At 43.2% G+C, this 18,456-nt stretch overlaps 1 protein-coding gene across 1 annotated transcript; it reads right to left on the bottom strand.

The window, feature by feature from the left end:
- Positions 1 to 993: 993 nt before the first annotated feature.
- LOC139400785 (cytochrome b-c1 complex subunit 2, mitochondrial-like) lies at positions 994 to 17,905 on the bottom strand. The gene is made up of 14 exons (XM_071145431.1): positions 17,767 to 17,905; positions 12,989 to 13,081; positions 12,428 to 12,577; positions 12,217 to 12,281; positions 11,264 to 11,320; positions 8,168 to 8,292; positions 7,832 to 7,929; positions 7,673 to 7,730; positions 5,200 to 5,295; positions 4,845 to 5,044; positions 4,530 to 4,610; positions 4,355 to 4,431; positions 4,019 to 4,172; positions 994 to 1,340 (listed from the first exon to the last, which is right to left on the bottom strand). The coding sequence occupies exons 1-14, from the start codon at positions 17,797 to 17,799 to the stop codon at positions 1,257 to 1,259; spliced, it is 1,371 nt and encodes a 456-aa protein (XP_071001532.1). The 5' UTR covers positions 17,800 to 17,905; the 3' UTR covers positions 994 to 1,256.
- Positions 17,906 to 18,456: the final 551 nt, after the last annotated feature.

The raw sequence follows: 18,456 nt of genomic DNA, 5'->3' as shown, positions 1-18,456 counted from the left end.
GACCCACATGGATATGTAGCTTTATTATTCACTACGTTCCTTGAATACATGAGTCACTGACACCCAGTTGATGTGTTGATTTGTCATGTTTAGTCAAGGCCTTTTTTGCCCCTCTCTCTCTAGTCATAGCGGTTTTTCTTAATAGCTGCTTTTGCTGTGCCATATTTTTGATAATGTGTTTGACCAAACTCCAGATCGATAAATATTCTTAACAAAAATATAAACTTAACATGCAACAATTTCAAAATGTTTACTTAGTTACAGTTCATAGAAGGAAATCAGTCAACTTAAATAAATTGACCCCCCAAACGATCCTACAGGTGAAGAAGCCGGATGTGGAGGTCCTGGCCTGACATGGTTACATGTGGTCTGCGGTTGAAAGGCTGGTTGGACAACTGCCAAATTCTTTAAAACGGAGGTGGCTTATGGTAGAGAAATTAACATTAAATTCTCTGGCAACAGCTCTGTTGGACATACCTGCAGTCAGCATGCCAATTGCACGCTCCCTCAACTTGAGACATCTGTGGCATTGTGGTGTGTGACAAAACTGCACATTTTAGTGTGGACTTACTGCCCCCAGCAGAAGGTGCACCTGTGTAATGATCATGCTATTTAATCAGCTTCTTGATATGCCACACCTGTCAGGTGGATGAATTATCTTAGCAAATGATAAATGCTCACTACCAGGGATGTTAACAAAATTGTGTGCACAATTTGAGAGAAATAAGCTTTTTGTGCATATGGAACATTTCTGGGATCTTTTATTTTAGCTCATGAAACATGTTGCGTTTATATTTTTGATATAAACAATACCCCCACAATTTTCCCCTCATTCTAACATACTTGGCTGCTACACTAGATGCAACATTTTTGCTGATGTAGCAGCTCCAACAGATTTTCAAGGCTCTTAGTCTCCCCCTGCAGCAGCTGGGCGGAATAACAAAGATATCATTACTCACATTCATCTTGGTGATCAAATCAGACTGCCATTACTGTAGATAGACCATTTAATGAATTTACATAAAATATACAGAGAAATTGACAACAAAAAGCATAATTATTCCTGATACCTGTGTACAATTATTGTAGAACAAACTTTAACATGATTTGTTAACAAAAGATTATCGTTTGCTGTGAGATGAAGTCATGGGCTTCATATCAGAACCAGGTTCCTTTTTCTGGAGTAAGCAGCCAGGCAGAACCTGCCCAGGTTAAAATGTTAAATAACTGTTTCATTGTTTATGGTTTATTTCTTTTCACAATTCATCCACGAAGGGTGTGTTGGCGAGGTGTCCGCTAGCTGCCATCGATTTCTTGCCGTCCACAAACTTTCTCGCAGCCTGGAAAAACAAAATACACTTATCACATTGTCCCTTATTCCCCTTGTGTCCCCAGCTGATCTGCTATAAATAAACGTAAATGTAGGATGCACACAGAAATCAGTCTTCAAAAATGTTATTCAGTTATTTTTTCCCCCTTTATTTTTTACTTGGAGAATGGCATTCCGATCACTTTATCCAAACATTATATGGAGGTATAGTTTGGAAGATAGACATGGAGGGAAAGGAAGGATTTAGGGGCACATACAGACAGCAACCCCCATAGCCAAGGGGCAATATATTCACCATAAATATTCACAGGCATACAAGGAGTGTACAAAACATTAGGAACGACTGTTCTTTCCATGATAGACTGAGCAGGTGAAAGCAATGATCACTTATTTATGTCACCTGTTAAATCCACTTCAATCAGTGTATATGAAGGAAAGGAGACAGGTTAAAGAAGGATTTTTAAGCCTTGAGACATGGATTGTGTATGCATGCCATTCAGAGGGTGAATGGGCAAGACAAAATATTTAAGAGCCTTTGAGCAGGATATGGTAGTAGGTGCCAGGCACACCAATTTAAGTGTCAAGAACTGAAACGCTGCTGTGTTTTTCACACTCAACAGTTTCGTGTGTATCAAGAATGGTCCACCACCCAAAGGACATCCAGCCAACTGACACAACTCTGGGAAGCATTGGAGTCAACATGGGCCAGCATCCCTGTGGAACGCTTGACACCTAGTGGAGTCCATGCCCGATGAATTGAAGCTGTTCTGAGGGCAAAGGGGGTGCAACTCAATATTAGGAAGGTGTTCCTAATGTTTTACACACACACCTTAGCAAAATACATTAAAACTCAGTTTTTCACAATTCCTGACATATAATCCTAGTAAAAATTCCCTGTTTTAGGTCAGTTAGGATCACCACTATTTTAAGAATGTGAAATGTCAGAATAATAGTAGAGAGAATTATTTAAGCTTTTATTTCTTTCATCACATTCCCAGTGGGTCAGAAGTTTACATAGACTCAATTAGTATTTGGTAGTATTGCCTTTAAAATTGTTTAACTTTGGTCAAACATTTCAGGTAGCCTTCCACAAGCTTCCCACAATAAGTTGGGTGAATTTTGGCCCATTCCTCCTGACAGAGCTGATGTAACCGAGTCAGGTTTGTAGACCAGCTCGCTAGCACACGCCTTTTCAGTCCTGCACACAAATGTTCTATAGGATTGAGGTCAGGGCTTTGTGATGGCCATTCCAATACCTTGACTTGGTTGTCCGTAAGCCATTTTGCCACAACTTTGGAAGTATGCTTGGGGTCATTGTCCATTCTGAAGACCCATTTGCAACAAAGCTTTAACTTCCTGACTGATGTCTTGAGATGTTGCTTCAATATATCCACATAATTATCCATCCTCATGATGCCATCTATTTTGCGAAGAGCACCAGTCCCTCCTGAAGCAAAGCACCCCCACAAAATAATGCTGCCACCCCCGTGTTTCACGGTTGGGATGGTGTTCTTCGGCTTGCAAGCCTTCCCCTTTATCCTCCAAACATAACGATGGTCATTATGGCCAAACAGTTCTATTTTTGTTTTATCAGACCAGAGCACATTTCTCCAAAAAGTATGATCTTTGTCCCCATGTGCAGTTGCAAACCGTAGTCTGGCTTTATGGCGGTTTTGGAGCAGTGGCTTCTTCCTTGCTGAGCGGCCTTTCGGGTTATGTCAATATGGGACTTGTTTTACTGTGGATATAGATATTTTTGTATCCGTTTCCTCCAGCATCTTGACATGGTCCTTCGCTGCTGTTCTGGGATTGATTTGCACTTTTTGCACCAAAGTATGTTCATCTCTAGGAGACAGAACGCGTCTCCTTCCTGAGCGGTATGACGGCTGCGTGGTCCCATGTTGTTTATACTTGCGTACTATTGTTTGTACAGATAAACGTGGTACATTCAGGCGTTCGGAAATTGCTCCCAAGGATGAACCAGACTTGTGGAGGTCTACAATTTATTTTCTGAGGTCTTGGCTGATGTCTTGATTTTCCCATGATGTCAAGCAAAGAGGCACTGAGTTTGAAGGTAGGCCTTGAAATACATCCACAGGTACACCTCCAATTGACTCAAATGATGTCAATTAGCCTATCAGAAGCTTCTAAAGCCATGCCTTTGTCATGCACAAAGTAGATGTCCTAACCGACTTGCCAAAACTATAGTTTGTTAACAAGAAATGTGTGGAGTTGTTGAAAAACAAGTTAATGACTCCAACTTAAGTGTATGTAAACTTCCGACTTCAACTGTGTGTGTGTGTGTATATACACATATATATACACACACACACACATTTATTATGTCTTAGCCATGAAGGTCAATAATGCAGTAGTAACATAAGAACCTGATATATGTTGATAAGTGACTGTCCCTAACAGTGCCTGTCCCTCTGTACAGGTGATCAAAGCTGCCATCACCCAGGTGACAGGGGTTGTGAAGGGAAGCATGTCCGAGGATGATGTCACCAGAGCAAAGTGAGTTCACTAAACAACTTGGCTCATTAAGTGGACATGAAACTTGGTGCTGTCTCTGTGGTTTTATTTAACCTTTAACCAAGCCAGTCAGTTAATAACAAATTCTTATTTACATTGATGGCCTATAATACCTTCTTGCCCTAGCAGTAGTGAATGTTGAAGTGTACTCACGTTGACGACGTCTGCGTGGCTGACAGAGTCGATGCTCTGGGTAACTGTCTCTGGTGAGTGGTAGGCTCCGCTGGACAGAGCCTGGGCCCCCATCTCCTCCAGCAGGCCCTCGGAACTCTCCATGGACATTAGGTACTCGGCTTTCAACTGCTTCCTACCAGGTAAGAGGGGGAAAGGGTCAAAGGTCAAATCAGGGCAAGAAGTTATTTTAGGCCATCAATGTAAATAAGAATTTGTTACTAACTGACTGGCTTGGTTAAAGGTTAAATAAAACCACAGAGAGACAGCACCAAGTTTCATGTCCACTTAATGAGCCAAGTTGTTTAGTGAACTCACTTTGCTCTGGTGACATCGTCCTCGGACACGCCTCCCTTCGCAACCCCTGTCACCTGGGCGATGGCAGCTTTGATCACCTGTACAGAGGGACAGTCACTGTTAGGGACAGTCACTTATCAACATATATCAGGTTCTAACACGTTCTTATGTCACTACTGCATTATAGTGTGCTCACCTCTCCTGCGGAGTCGGCTTGGGCAATGGAGTAGACCCCAAAGAGTCCAGAGTCAGCGTATGTGGCATTGAAGGCTGTGGCCTGAATAGGAGACAGAGAAATAAGCATTAGATTAACTTCTGTACACAAGATAGTCCAAGATCATTGTGCTTTCTAACCTCTAAACCTTTTATTTTTCTCTGTGTGTAATTTAGACAATCATACAATGAAAGCTGAAATTCTACATAACTGGAGTTATGTTGAATATCGATTTCTATTGTAGTGACCACAAACAACACAGGAATAACTGTAGCAACAAACAGGGAAGTTACTCACATCGAAGGGCTGTGTGGTTGCATTGGCGATGCCCTGGCTCAGTTTGCTGGTGACGTTGGAGCCTCTCTTTACGTGTGGCCCGGCTCCCAGAACCCTTTGCAGCACACTAAAGGCATTGGCCTCTGCTGATCCAGTCACACCGCCCTCGCTGGCGATCAGCGAGTGGACCAGACCGGCCCCGTTCTGCACCCGCAGCTCACCTGCAGGGACACACAGTCACACACGGTTAACCACCATCAGGGTACGAACACACAACCCATCTTGGCTCACACACTGGGGTTGACTGAATCAGTGGCCCAGACTAGAGCTCAGCAGTTAGGCGTGCATTGCTTCTAAGGCTCTCTATGGGTCTTACCTCCGCGGTATACAGCCTTTGCCCCAGCAACTCCAGCCCCACTGCGGACACTGAGAAACTGCTCTCCTACCTGCCTCAGCACTGAGTGATTCACACCTGGGGAGAGACGGCACAGACAGGGGTCATGTCACTGGAAGACACACCAGAGAGCCAGCAGGAGACACACACACAGGTGGACTGTCATCACATAGACATCACATGCCCTCAGTTCAGTGTTTCACACAGGGGTACATACTAGGGCCGGGAATTGCCAGGGACCTCACGATATTATCACCATACTTAGGTGCTGAAGCGATATGTAGTGTCGTTCTATATGTATTGCGATTCGATACTGTGATTTTATTTCGATTCAATATATATTTTGCTCACCATATGTCTGCTGCCGAGGGATGAGAGAGCTATGAGAAAATGACTTCATCAGTAAGGGAAATATACTACATGGCTAAAAGTATGTGGACACCCCTTCAACTTAGTGGATTCGGCTACTTCAGCCACACCCGTTGCTGACAGGTGAAAAAATTGAGCACACAGTCATGCAATCGCCATAGACAAACATTGGCAGTAGAATGGCCTGTACTGAAGAGCTCAGTGACTTTCAACGTGGCACTGTCATAGGATGCCACCTTTCCAACAAGTCAGTTTCTCAAATTTCTGCCCTGCTAGAGCTACCCCAGTCAACTAAGTGCTGTTATTGTGAAGTAGAAATGTCTCGGAGCAACAACAGCTCAGCCGCGAAGTGGTAGGCCACACAAGTTCCCGATACCATCTACTGTATCTTGCCTATGCTGCTCTGTACCATCACTCATTCATATATCCTTATGTACATATTCTTTATCCCCTTACACTGTGTACAAGACAGTAGTTTTGGAATTGTTAGTTAGATTACTTGTTATTACTGCATTGTCGGAACTAGAAGCACAAGCATTTCGCTACACTCGCATTAACATCTGCTAACCATGTGTATGTGACAAATAAAATTTGATTTGATTTGATTTGATTTGAAGTTCACGAAACGGGACTGCCGAGTGTCCTCGGGTAGTAACACTCACTACCGAGTTCCAAACTGCCTCTGGAAGCAACATCAACACAATAACTGCTCACCAGGAGCTTCATGAAATGGGTTTCCATGGGCAAGCAGCCTTACACAAGCTTAAGTTCATGCGTTGGCTGGAGTGGTGTAAACCACTTGGACTCTGGAGCAGTGGAAACGTGTTCTCTGGAGTGATGAATCGCGCTTCACCATATGGCAGTCCGACAGATGAATCTGGGTTTGGAGGATGCCAGGAGAACACTACCTGCCCCAATGCATCGTACCAACTGTAAAGTTTGGAGGAGGAATAATGGTCTGGGGCTGTTTTTCATGGTTTGGGCCCCTTAGTTCCAGTGAAGGGAAATCTTAACGCTACAGCATACAATGACATTCCAAACGATTCTGTGCTTCCAACTTTGTGGTAACAGTTTGGGGAAGGCCCTTTCCTGTTTTTGCATGACAATGCCAACATGCACAAAGCGAGATCCATAAAGAAATAGTTTGTTGAGATCGGTGTGGAAGAACTTGAATGGCCTACACAGAGCCCTGACCTCAACCCCATCGAACACATTTGGGATGACTTGGAACGCCAACTGCGAGCCAGGCCTAATCGCCCAACATCAGTGTCCGACCTCACTAATGCTCGTGGCTTAATGGAAGCAAGTCCCCGCAGCAATGTTTCAACATCTAGTGGAAAGCCTTCCCAGAAGAGTGGAGGCTGTTATAGCAGCAAAGGGGGGACCAACTCCATATTATTAACCATGATTCTGGAATGAGATGTTCGACAGGTAGTGTAAGTGCTGAAAACAAATTGGCTCCCTATTTAAAAAGAAGATGGAGAACAAGTTTTGGGGCAAGTACCGCCAACAAGCACAAAATCAATATTGCGATATTATCAAAACTATACGATATCGTCAAAAATAATATCTCAATATGTAACTAGCAATTTATTTCCTTTCACTTGTACATACCAGAGAGCAGTCATGTCACACACACAAAGTGCATCATACTGGAGCAGAACAGCTGACCTCTACTCCACATATCTTTAGACAGCCTTTAACTCTAGGGTTTGGACAGAGGCCAAAGGAAATGTGATGTGTACACAGTACGTACACACACAGAAGGAGAGTGTGTTTACGTCAGCCTAATTCAAAGGATATGACCCTTATTGTGACCAAATCAATAGGGTTGTTCCGATTCCCTACCCTTCTTCCTGAAGTGTGCACTTGCTCAATATCCCCTCAAGGATTTAAAAGTAATACATTGACTAGAGTGTGTTTCCACCATATTCCTTTTTAATCCATGAGGGGCTGCACACTTCAGGGAAAAGGTAAGCCAAGGAATCAGAACAGCCCCGGAGACATGCTGAAGGAGCTGCAACATGTTAAAAGGAGAACCCAGGGTGCCATTGGATCAAAAAGACTAACAGCCAGACACACTCACCTAGTCCTACAAGAGCCATTCTGGCACTGGTGAAATTGTTCTGGACAAAGGACTGCAGCTAAGGGGAATAAGGAAGTAGGAGAGCATTTAAGAGAGAGCTAAGCTGTGACAAACACAAGGTAGCACTATAGTGAAAAACACAGCTATTAACAGTCTTACCTGTTCACCACTGACTTTGCCAACCATGTAGTCAGGACAGTACAGGGAGTTGGATAGAGCGTTTTTGTAAGCAGCTTCATGCAACTTCTCAATGACACCTTCAGAGAAATAAACCCCATAACAAAAGACTTCAGTGTGTTGGCAAGGAGAACTAATAACAGGATGCTAGACAAATGACTATAGACAAAAAAATAAAAAAAAATAAAAATAAAAACAATTGGCAGCATACAAATGTATACTAAACCAAAATGCTACTGGTAATTGAATAAAACATTAATTCAACAAGGAGCAATCGTGCTGGACAAGTAAAGTGAATAGAGGGGAAGTGTTGCTGACCTATCTGTGAACACTGGTGGGCCAGGGCCCGGTCTACCTTGACCCTGGAGGTCAGGTCGTCCACCTCCCATGGCCGGAACTCTGGGGTCATGGTCACGTTGATCAGGTACTCAATCACTGTGTCTCTGAGGAGAAGGATGGACGTTGGATGGGCAGACAAACATATGGACACACACGGACAATGCAACAGTCATAACTCTCAACATACAGTGGCAAGAAAAAGTATGTGAACCCTCTGGAAATACCTGGATTTCTGCATAAATTGGTCCTCAAATTTGATCTGATCTTCATCTAAGTCACAACAATAGACAAACACAGTCTGCTTAAACTAATAACACACAAACAATTATACGTTTTCATGTCTTTATTGAACACACTGTGTAAACATTCACAGTGCAGGATGGGAAAAGTATGTGAACCCTTGGATTTAATAACTGGTTGACCCTCCTTTGGCAGCAATAACCTCAAACAAACATTTTCTGTACAGTCGTGGCCAAAAGTTGAGAATTACACAAATATTAATATTAACAAAGTCTGCTGCCTCAGTTTGTATGATGGCAATTTGCGTAAACTCCAGAATGTTATGAAGAGTGATCAGATGAATTGCAATTAATTGCAAAGTCCCTCTTTGCCATGCAGATGAACTGAATCCCAAAAAAACATTTCCACTGCATTTCAGCCCTGCCACAAAAGGACCAGCTGACATGTCAGTGATTCTCTCGTTAACACAGGTGTGAGTGTTGACGAGGACAAGGCTGGAGATCACTCTGGAGATCACTCTGTCATGCTGATTGAGTTTGAATAACAGACTGGAAGCTTCAAAAGGAGGGTGGTGCTTGGAATCATTGTTCTTCCTCTGTCAACCATGGTTACCTCTAAGGAAACACGTGCCGTCATCATAGCTTTGCACAAAAAGGGCTTCACGGCAAGGATATTGCAGCTAGTAAGATTGCACTTAAATCAACTATTTATCGGATCATCAATAACTTCAATTGAACCGCTCTCCTTGTTGTGAAGGCTTCAGGGCGCCCAAGAAAGTCCAGCAAGCGCCAGGACCGTCTCCTAAAGTTGATTCAGCTGTGGGTTCAGGGCACCAGCAGTACAGAGCTTGCTCAGGAATGGCAGCAGGCAGGTGTGAGTGCATCTGCACGCACAGTGAGGCGAAGACTTTTGGAGGGTGGCCTGGTGTCAAGAAGGGCAGCAGAGAAGCCACTTCTCTCCAGGAAAAACATCAGGGACAGACTGATATTCTGCAAAAGGTACAGGGATTGGACTGCTGAGGACTGGGGTGAAGTCATTTTCTCTGATGAATCCCCTTTCCAATTGTGTGGGGCATCCGGAAAAAAGCTTTTCCGGAGAAGACAAGGCGAGCGCTATCCTCAGTCCTGTGTCATGCCAACAGTAAAGCATCCTGAGACCATTCATGTGTGGGGTTGCTTTTCAGCCAAGGAAGTGGGCTCACTCACAATTTTGCCTAAGAACACAGCCATGAATAAAGAATGGTACCAACATCCTCCAAGAGCAACTTCTCCCAACCATCCAGGAACAGTTTGGTGACGAACAATGCCTTTTCCAGCATGATGGAGCACCTTGCCATAAGGCAAAAGTGATAACTAAGTGGCTCGGGGAACAAAACATTGATATTTTGGGTCCATGGCCAGGAAACTCCCCAGACCTTAATCCCATTGACAACTTGTGGTCAATCCTCAAGAGGCGGGTGGACAAACAAAAACCCACAAATTCTGACAAAGTCCAAGCATTGATTATGCAAGAATGGGCTGCCATCAGTCCGGATGTGGCCATTCTATTGTTGATTTACTTCTGTGTTTTGGGTCGTTGTCCTGTTGCATCACCCAACTTCTGTTGAGCTTCAATTGGCCGGCAGATAGCCTAATAATCTCCTGCAAAATGTCTTGATAAACTTGGGAATTCATTTTTCCCGTCGATTTTAGCAAAATGTCCAGGCCCTGAGGCAGCCTCAAACCATGATGCTCCCTCCACCATACTTTACAGTTGGGATGAGGTTTTGGTGTGCTGTGCCTTTTTTCCTCCAAAGTGTTGAGTTGTTTGGAAGGAACACACAACTGTAGTTTCATCTGTCCACAGAATATTTTGCCAGTAGCGCTGTGGAACATCCAGGTGCACTTTTGCAAACTTCAGATGTGCAGCAGTGTTTTTTTGGACAGCAGTGGCTTCTTCCGTGGTGTCCTCCCATGAACACCATTCTTGTTTAGTGTTTTATGTATCGTAGACTCGTCAGAGATTCTGTAAGTCTTTAGCTGACACTCTAGGATTCTTCTTAATTAACCTCATTGAGCATTCTGCGTCTATCATTCTTCATCTTTGCAGGACGGCCACTCCGAGGGAGAGTAACAACAGTGCTGAACTTTTATAGACAATTTGTCTTACCGTGGACTGATGAACATCAAGGCTTTAAGAGATACTTTTGTAACCCTTTCCAGCTTTATGTAAGTCAACCATTTTTCTGAGATCTCTTTTGTTCGAGGCATGGTTCACATCAGGCGATGCTTCTTGTGAATAGCAAACTCAAATTTTGTGAGTGGTTTTTATAGGGAAAGGTAGCTCTAACCAACATCTCCAATCTCGTCTCATTGATTGGACTCCAGGTTAGCTGACTCCTGACTCCTATTAGCTTTTGGAGAAGTCATTAACCTAGGGGTTCACATACTTTTTCCACCCTACACTGAATGTTTAATTTATGTATTCAATATAGACAAGAAAAATACAATAATTTGTGTGTTATTAGTTTAAGCACACTACGTTTGTCTATTGTTGTGACTTAGATGAAGATCAGATCAAATTTGATTACCAATTTATGCAGAAATCCAGGTAATTCCAAAGGGTTCACATACTGTTTCTTGCCACTGTAGATGATGAATCAAGATGATCTCAAGTGGCCCTATGGGAAGCCTCTATGATAAATAGGTAAGAAACACAGGAGCTAATTACACCATGAATCAACCCTGTCCTCGCATACAACGTGTCCGTAATTCAAGTTTCCTCATCCATCAATTCAACACCAAAGTAAACCCACACACTTTGAGGGAGTCTGGCTGCGGTAGTAAGGGTACTTACAAGTGGTCTCTCAAACACTCCACAGAGTAAACCATGGTCTCCCTCGATGACGTTACGCTGCGGACATACAGAAAACAGACATGTAAGCTACATCCTCCAGACTAGACTAGCTATGATGCACATTGCTTTGGAATGAGGTGAAAATAGGAACATTCTTGTGCTGTGTGTGCAGATTGGCATTTACTGGGATGATTCATGTACTGGAGGCAGCTCTACAGGGTGGTCACTAGCTGGCACAGCCACAAAGTCATAAAATCTGATTTTAAATCTAAACTTAACCATACTGCTAACCTTAAATTGAGACGGGAAAAAAAAACACATGTTTTCATAACTTCGTTTACGATATAGCCAATTTTGACTTTGCAGCTGGCCCATCTAGCGGAACACATAATAAATAATAAATGTCAACCTGCATGTGACCTGCTTCTCTCATCTTGTTCATTCTGCTCTATCCTAAAACGTGAGCCCCCTGTTGACTCGAGGGCAACTGTATATGTGTGCATCTATAATGTAGTGAAGCTATAGCTTGTGTGAGGTATGGGTGTTGAAGTTGGTGTTAATGTTTCACTGCCTCCTACATTTACGTTTATTTACGGCAAGTCAGGCGGGGACACAGGAGGAATAAGGGACAAGGAGGGAAGGGGTACACAACACAAGTGTATAATATAATAATAATATTCCATTTAGCAGACGCTTTTATCCAAAGCGACTTATAGTCATGCGTACATACATTTTACTTATGGTTGGCCCCGAGAATCGTACCCACAACCCTGGCGGTACAAGCACCATGCTCTACCAACTGAGCCATACAGGGTAACAGAGGGTATATTGTAGCATACACTCTGTATGTGGAGATAGGAAACAGTATAATGTATACTCTGCATGAGGACAAAAATGGGGTTAGGGGACAGGGAGGGAGGGGACATAGTGCTGTACTCTCCATACTCACTGACCTCAGACTACCCCCCACTGCCTCCACACCACGACAGATCCTGAACGCAGACGCTCCCTTAGTAGTCTGAAAACAACAACAGTGACAGTGTTCATTCATTAACTTAAGGACTTTTTAAAAAAACAGTGTAGTTGTGATGGAAATTTCCCTTATTGTTGAAGTCATTCACAAGTCAAAGAGATCAATCCATTCATAAAACCACTGGGACTTACCAGGTTGGCTGCCAAACGCAGGACATGACTGACTCCCTGGTTCTCCACAGTCTCATAACGAGTGCCTGCTTTAACAAACACACCCACACTGGACACGGGAGAGTAGTTCTCCAATGATGCAATCACTAGACCGTTGGGCAGCTTGGACACCTAATAGAGAATACAGGGAGGGAGAGTCATGTCGTCACAGCTGGAACACACGTGAGACTGGCAGCATTGTTGTTTTGGAAACTGCAGAGTGAGTAAGAGAGTAAACATTCCATTCTGTTCAACTGAGGTAAAGTTCTTGTGATCAACTACACAACCAAAAATTCATTTTCCAATATGGAGGGAAAAATATGTCTACACAGTAAGTAAAAGTGTGTGCATGGTAGTACCTAAAACAAGTCTACACATGAACATAATCACAATGCTTAGCCATAGAGTAGAGCACATCCTCATCCCTGACACGCCATGCAAGGACCCACCAAGAAAAACTCCACACCCCAGTTTGGGCTACAACTAGGGCCCAGAGTTTTTCCTGTGATCCCATGTGAAAACTTCTTGGCCTCTATGACATACCTGTACACTCTGGGGGGGCAGGGCCGCCCCAGCCTTCAGGCCAGCCAAGGGCTCAGTGAGGACATCACTCCTCCTGGCTGCATAGCATCGTATCTGGGGAGGGAAATGATAAAAAAAAATTATGTCAACAAACACTCACCAGCACTTCCTCAGCTTGGGAATTACAATATGATACACTATTCAGTTCATGTGGAGGGATCTAGATTTCCTTCTGTCCTCAAATGACCCCAGTCAAATGACTTTTAATGACCATAATAACAGGTTTTGTTTAGGAGGATGTTTTGTGATATGAGCAGCTTCCTCTAGACCTAAAGATGGGAGATGAATTCTGAGGATGGTCTAGACTAGAGCAGTGGGTATGCTTGATGATATTTAGTCCACTCGGAGGGTAGACTCACTGGGTGCCAGGCCAACCTGAAATATGTAGTATGTTAAGCAGCCTTCTTATTTGTCCTTCCAAGAAGACACATCATACATTGGCTGTAGCACCTTGGTTAAGATGAGGGTGAGGTGTAGGGAAACTCACGCGGTAGTAAGGCTAAATCCTAAAGACCTGATACGATCCAACCCCCAGTCAAACATCTGTCAGAAGAGATTATGGTGTCTGCTTGTACAGACAACCCGACAAAAATATGAAAGAGAGAAATAGAAGCTACTAATTTTTTTTGCAGTCATACAGATCATTTTCCACATTAAAGCATTTCATGTTATTTCCACAGAAATGACCAAAACAGGTGTCTTCAACCTTTTCTGGCATGAGAGCTACATAAAAAAGTGTAGCAAGCTACTCATTTTTCTCTAGCTTTCAAATAGGCCCATTTCTCTTCTCTTCTCCAGGTTCTTAATGAACTACTTACTCTTGTACACTATGTTTTCTGTTTTATTTTTCCTGGTTTTAGATGTTTAAGTTTCACTTTCAAAAGTATAAGTGTTCATGGAAAAACGAAATTGGATGTTCTGAGTCCATGTCAACGGTTAAATCACGTCAGAATTTTTTTTTGAGGTATGTAAAAATAAAAAAATGTTTTTGTGTAATTCCCCTTAAATTGTGTATCTAGTGAGTGGGGAATGTGCTAGGACCGTGAGATGGCGGAAGCAGAAGTGTCGATTAAAGCGCGTCGAGTACAGTTAGCGTGAAAGATTAGTGGACAACAGTGAAGAATGGAACAAGAATGGAACAAAATGGGCTTAAGTTGTTGTGGAAAATTAGTCTAATGTATCGTTCCTTGTTGGAGTACGTTTTTTGGATAAAGATGTTTATTTGGGAAACCCTTTTGAAGTCACGAGGATGGTGAAGGCGGCGTTGGGAAAAGTGGATACAGTCAAAGTAACCAGAAGTGGTATGGTGTTGATATTGTGTGTATCGAAAGAGCAAAAACAGTGTGCATTGTGGCTCGCGAAAATATCGACCCATGAAGTGAACAGCTTTGATTTTCGGAGCAGGGCACCGGTAAAATGTTATTTCTGGCGTCCTATTGGACATTGATGATCATTATCTTAGGCCAAAAATTCCAGGAGTAGTTAATACACGTCGCTTGACACATATGGAGAAAATGAACAGTTTCTGTATTGTTTAATTAGTATATACCACCCTAAGATACGCCGTAACAGCGTTCGTCCAAAACCCGATGCAATGCAAGAAGTGTAAAAAGATTGGCCATGTGTCAAGTCTTTGCAGAAGGAAGGAATCTTATTGAAGAGTCTTAATGTAAAATGTTGTAACTGTGGTGGGGATCGTATTTCCGAATTCCCTGAGTGCCCTGTTAGGGTGAAAGAGGTTGAGGTGTCAAAGATCAGGGATGTAGTCGGTGAAGAGCTTTGAAGGGGCAAGAGGCCACAGTTCTGAAGAAGATATGGAGGTGGATATGCCACAACCAGTTGCAAACGTTGAATACACTTATTGTGAAAAAGGTGTATTTTGTAGCATTTATAGCCACAGTTATTAATTGTACTGCACAAGTGTCCAAGAAGCTGGACATCATATCTGCAGCCGATAAGTTTTTGGGCCTCCCAAGACTTAATGGCAGAAGCACTGCAAGGACTACTGTCACCGGGATATGTCCCACCGGGATATGTCCCACCATCACAGGATCCTTCTGAGCCTGTGTAGGTACCAGCTTAAAACAGAAAAGCTTTAGTTTAATTAACATTTCGTTAGTTTGAATGCAATTTTTTAAAATGTATTTTTTACTCAATTTCTCTCCTTCCTTTTTAGAGCCTTATTATCATCATCAACTTGTAGTGTAGGTGGCGGAATGCACATATAATTGATGCGAACGCCATTATAACAGAGAAGAAGCACCAAGTTTGCAGTTAACATTTAATTGATGGTTTGGGGAAACTGTCAACCCACAAAATGGTTAACACAGTGTGATGGATAAACATACGCACCACACAGACAAACGCAATATTGTTGGAAATTAATAGGCAGATAGTGTTAGGTTTGGCTTTTTAGGCCAATAGTGGCTAACCAGGAGTTGGATAATGTCAATGTTGCGTTGATTAGATAGTAACTGGGAGCTTGCTGTGTCTGATACTTGATAAATTGCATGTATTTTCAGAATTGTTTGGCGAGCTTCTCGTAGGTGGGCTGCGAGCTAATCGACCTGTTGGAGACCTCTGACCTAAACTAATCTGGAACCTGATATCTGAAAAGCTAATAAACTCAGCAAAAAAAAAGAAACATCCCTTTTTCAGGACCCTGTCTTTCAAAGACAATTAGTAAAAATCCAAATAACTTCACAGATCTTCATTGTAAAGGGTTTAAACACTGTTTCCCATGCTTGTTCAATGAACCATAAACAATTAGTGAACATGCGCCTGTGGAACGGTTAAGACACTAACAGCTTACAGACGGTAGGCAATTAAAGTCACAGTTATGAAATCTTAGGACACTAAAGAGGCATTTCTACTGATTCTGGAAAAACAACAAAGATGTCCAGGGTCCCTGCTCATCTGTGTGAACGTGCCTAGGCATGCTGCGAAGGAGGCATGAGGACTGCAGATATGGCCAGGGCAATAAATAGCCATGTCCGTACTGTGAGACGCCTAAGACAGTGCTACAGAGAGACAGGATGGACAGCTGGTCGTCCTCGCAGTGGCAGACCACGTGTAACACCTGCACAGGATCGGTACATACAAACATCACACCTGCGGGACAGGTTCAGGATGGCAACAACTGCCCGAGTTACACCAGGAACGCACAATCCCTCCATCAGTGCTCAGACTGTCCGCAATAGGTTGAGAGAGGCTGGATTGAGGGCTTGTAGGCCTGTTGTAAGGCAGGTCCTCACCAGACATCACTGGCGACCACATCACTTATAGGCACAAACCTACCATCGCTGGACCAGACAGGACTGGCAAAAAGTTGCGGTTTTGTCTCACCGGGGTGATGGTCGGATCCGCGTTTATCATCGAAGAAATGAGTGTTACACCGAGGCTTGTACTCTGGAGTGGCATCGACTTGGAGGTGGAGGGTCCGTCATGGTCTGGGGCAGTGTGTCACAGCATCATTGGGCTGAGCTTCTTGTTATTGCAGGCAATCTCACCGCTGTGCATTACAGGGACTACATCCTCCTCCCTCATGTGGTACCCTTCCTGCAGGCTCATCCTGACATGACCCTCCAGCGTGACAATGCCACCAGCCATACTGCTCGTTCTGTGCATGATTTCCTGCAAGACAGGAATGTCAGTGTTCTGACTTGGCCAGCAAAGAGCCCGGATCTCAATCCCATTGAGCATGCCTGGGACCAGTTGGATCGGAGGTCGAGGGCGACATCTCACAGCAAGAACTGGCACCAGACATCACTGGCGACCACATCACTTAGATGCACAAACCTACCATCGCTGGTGTCTGGAACTTGTTCAGTTTGTTGTTGAATCTTGTGTAAATTTGTATTAACATATGTTAAGTTTGATGAAAATAAACAGTTGAAAGAGAGAGGACGTTTCTTTTTGTCAGCTAAGCCTATCTGCAGACAGCTGAGCTAGACACCAAACACTTGGCTGCCACTGCGAATTGTCTGAGTAGTCTACATTAAAACATCTCAATGCTGATGCTTTGGATGTCAAGCATTAGCAAGTAGCACTGGGAATTCTGCAGCACACTCCAGATATACTATAATACATTGTTCAAAAACAGGGCAATATCAAAACATTAACTTGTCAAGCTTCCTAGAAATCAACAGTATACTAGATAATACGGGAGAAAGCCGGTGGTTTATTGTCAGACCTTCGTAGCTAAAACTGCCAGATACTTAATCCCATCACTACCAATCAACATTGCAATGAGACTTGATCGGTGAATTGAGACATTGAATGTTCCATGGCATGTCACCTGGCTTGGATTGTCAGTGCGGGATTGATCTGAAAAACCAGCAGAACCGCAATGACCTTCAGTGGGTTGAGCTGGATGGAACCATGGGCTACGTGACAGCTAGCTAGCAATACAGCCTGCCAGCGAGTCGCCAGTAGAGAACATGCCATTGTAAAATGTAGTACATAGCCATTCTTACTTACAAATGAGGCTATTATAGGTTCATGAAACCGATTGGATACATTATCTCGGTCAAGATTATAGAAGTAAGCGCGCCTAGCTAACTTTAGCTACGGTAACCGACAGGCTAATTAACCATCCGTTTCCACTAGCCAACCTTGGCAATTTAGCCGGCGAGTCCGCGGGTGGGTTCTAATTGACTCCCCAACGGAAAGAATGCACGAAACCTCATGATACATCGTTGTAAAATACACGTTTAATAGGATAAAGTAACGAGACTCACGGATAATTTATTTAGAGTTCGGATCCCTTTCATGACTCCAGTTTCTCTCCTTCAGCAGCAGTAAAATACAGATATGGACGCGCTGACGTCCTACCCAGAATGCACCGCTCTTCACAGCCAATCCAAAAATGGTAAAAAGATTCGTCAAGCAATTTAACTTTAAAAGGACCAATCGGTAGTTGAAACAATACTGTTTTGGTAAAAAATCTGAGGGATGAGCCTGGAGAAATGTTACCACTTAAATACATAGACAGAGCTATGGATGCAAGGACTGACCATCCATGATATCCAAGTTAAAGTTGTAACCATGGTTTGAGGCTATACAATGCAGAGGAGGCTGGTGGGAGGAGCGGGAGTGGAATTAATGGAACGGAGTAAAACATGTGGTTTCCATGTGTTTGATACCATTCCAGTATTCCATTCCAGCCATTACAATGAGTCCATCATCCTATAGCTCCTTCCACCAGCCTTCACTGATAGTGTTTGTTTACATTAACCTTGTTTACAACCAATGGAATAATACAAGCTAATATTTTGGGTTCTGATGAGGTATGACTAATGACATTATTGTGTACGATAGTTGTATCAATGGGTATATACCATTATATATACCATTATATTATATATATTATATACCATTTATGGTGCAAAATGGATGTAGCAACTGCAGATTGCCCATTTAACAAGATT

This window comes from Oncorhynchus clarkii, unplaced genomic scaffold (assembly GCF_045791955.1).
Source record: "Oncorhynchus clarkii lewisi isolate Uvic-CL-2024 unplaced genomic scaffold, UVic_Ocla_1.0 unplaced_contig_749_pilon_pilon, whole genome shotgun sequence".
NCBI classification, from domain to species: domain Eukaryota; kingdom Metazoa; phylum Chordata; class Actinopteri; order Salmoniformes; family Salmonidae; genus Oncorhynchus; species Oncorhynchus clarkii.
The sequence above is the reverse complement of the archived record's forward strand: the minus strand, read 5'-3'. Positions and strand labels throughout refer to the sequence as shown.

Excerpts from the sequence above, each read along its gene's own strand:
- LOC139400785 (XM_071145431.1), bottom strand. The coding sequence starts at position 17,799 with ATGAAAGGGATCCGAACTCTAAATAAATTATCC. Across the intron at positions 12,282-12,427 it reads TGCGTTTGGCAGCCAACCTG|ACTACTAAGGGAGCGTCTGC; the intron begins GTAAGTCCCAGT and ends TGTTGTTTTCAG. Across the intron at positions 7,930-8,167 it reads CCACCAGTGTTCACAGATAG|GTGTCATTGAGAAGTTGCAT; the intron begins GTCAGCAACACT and ends ATTTCTCTGAAG.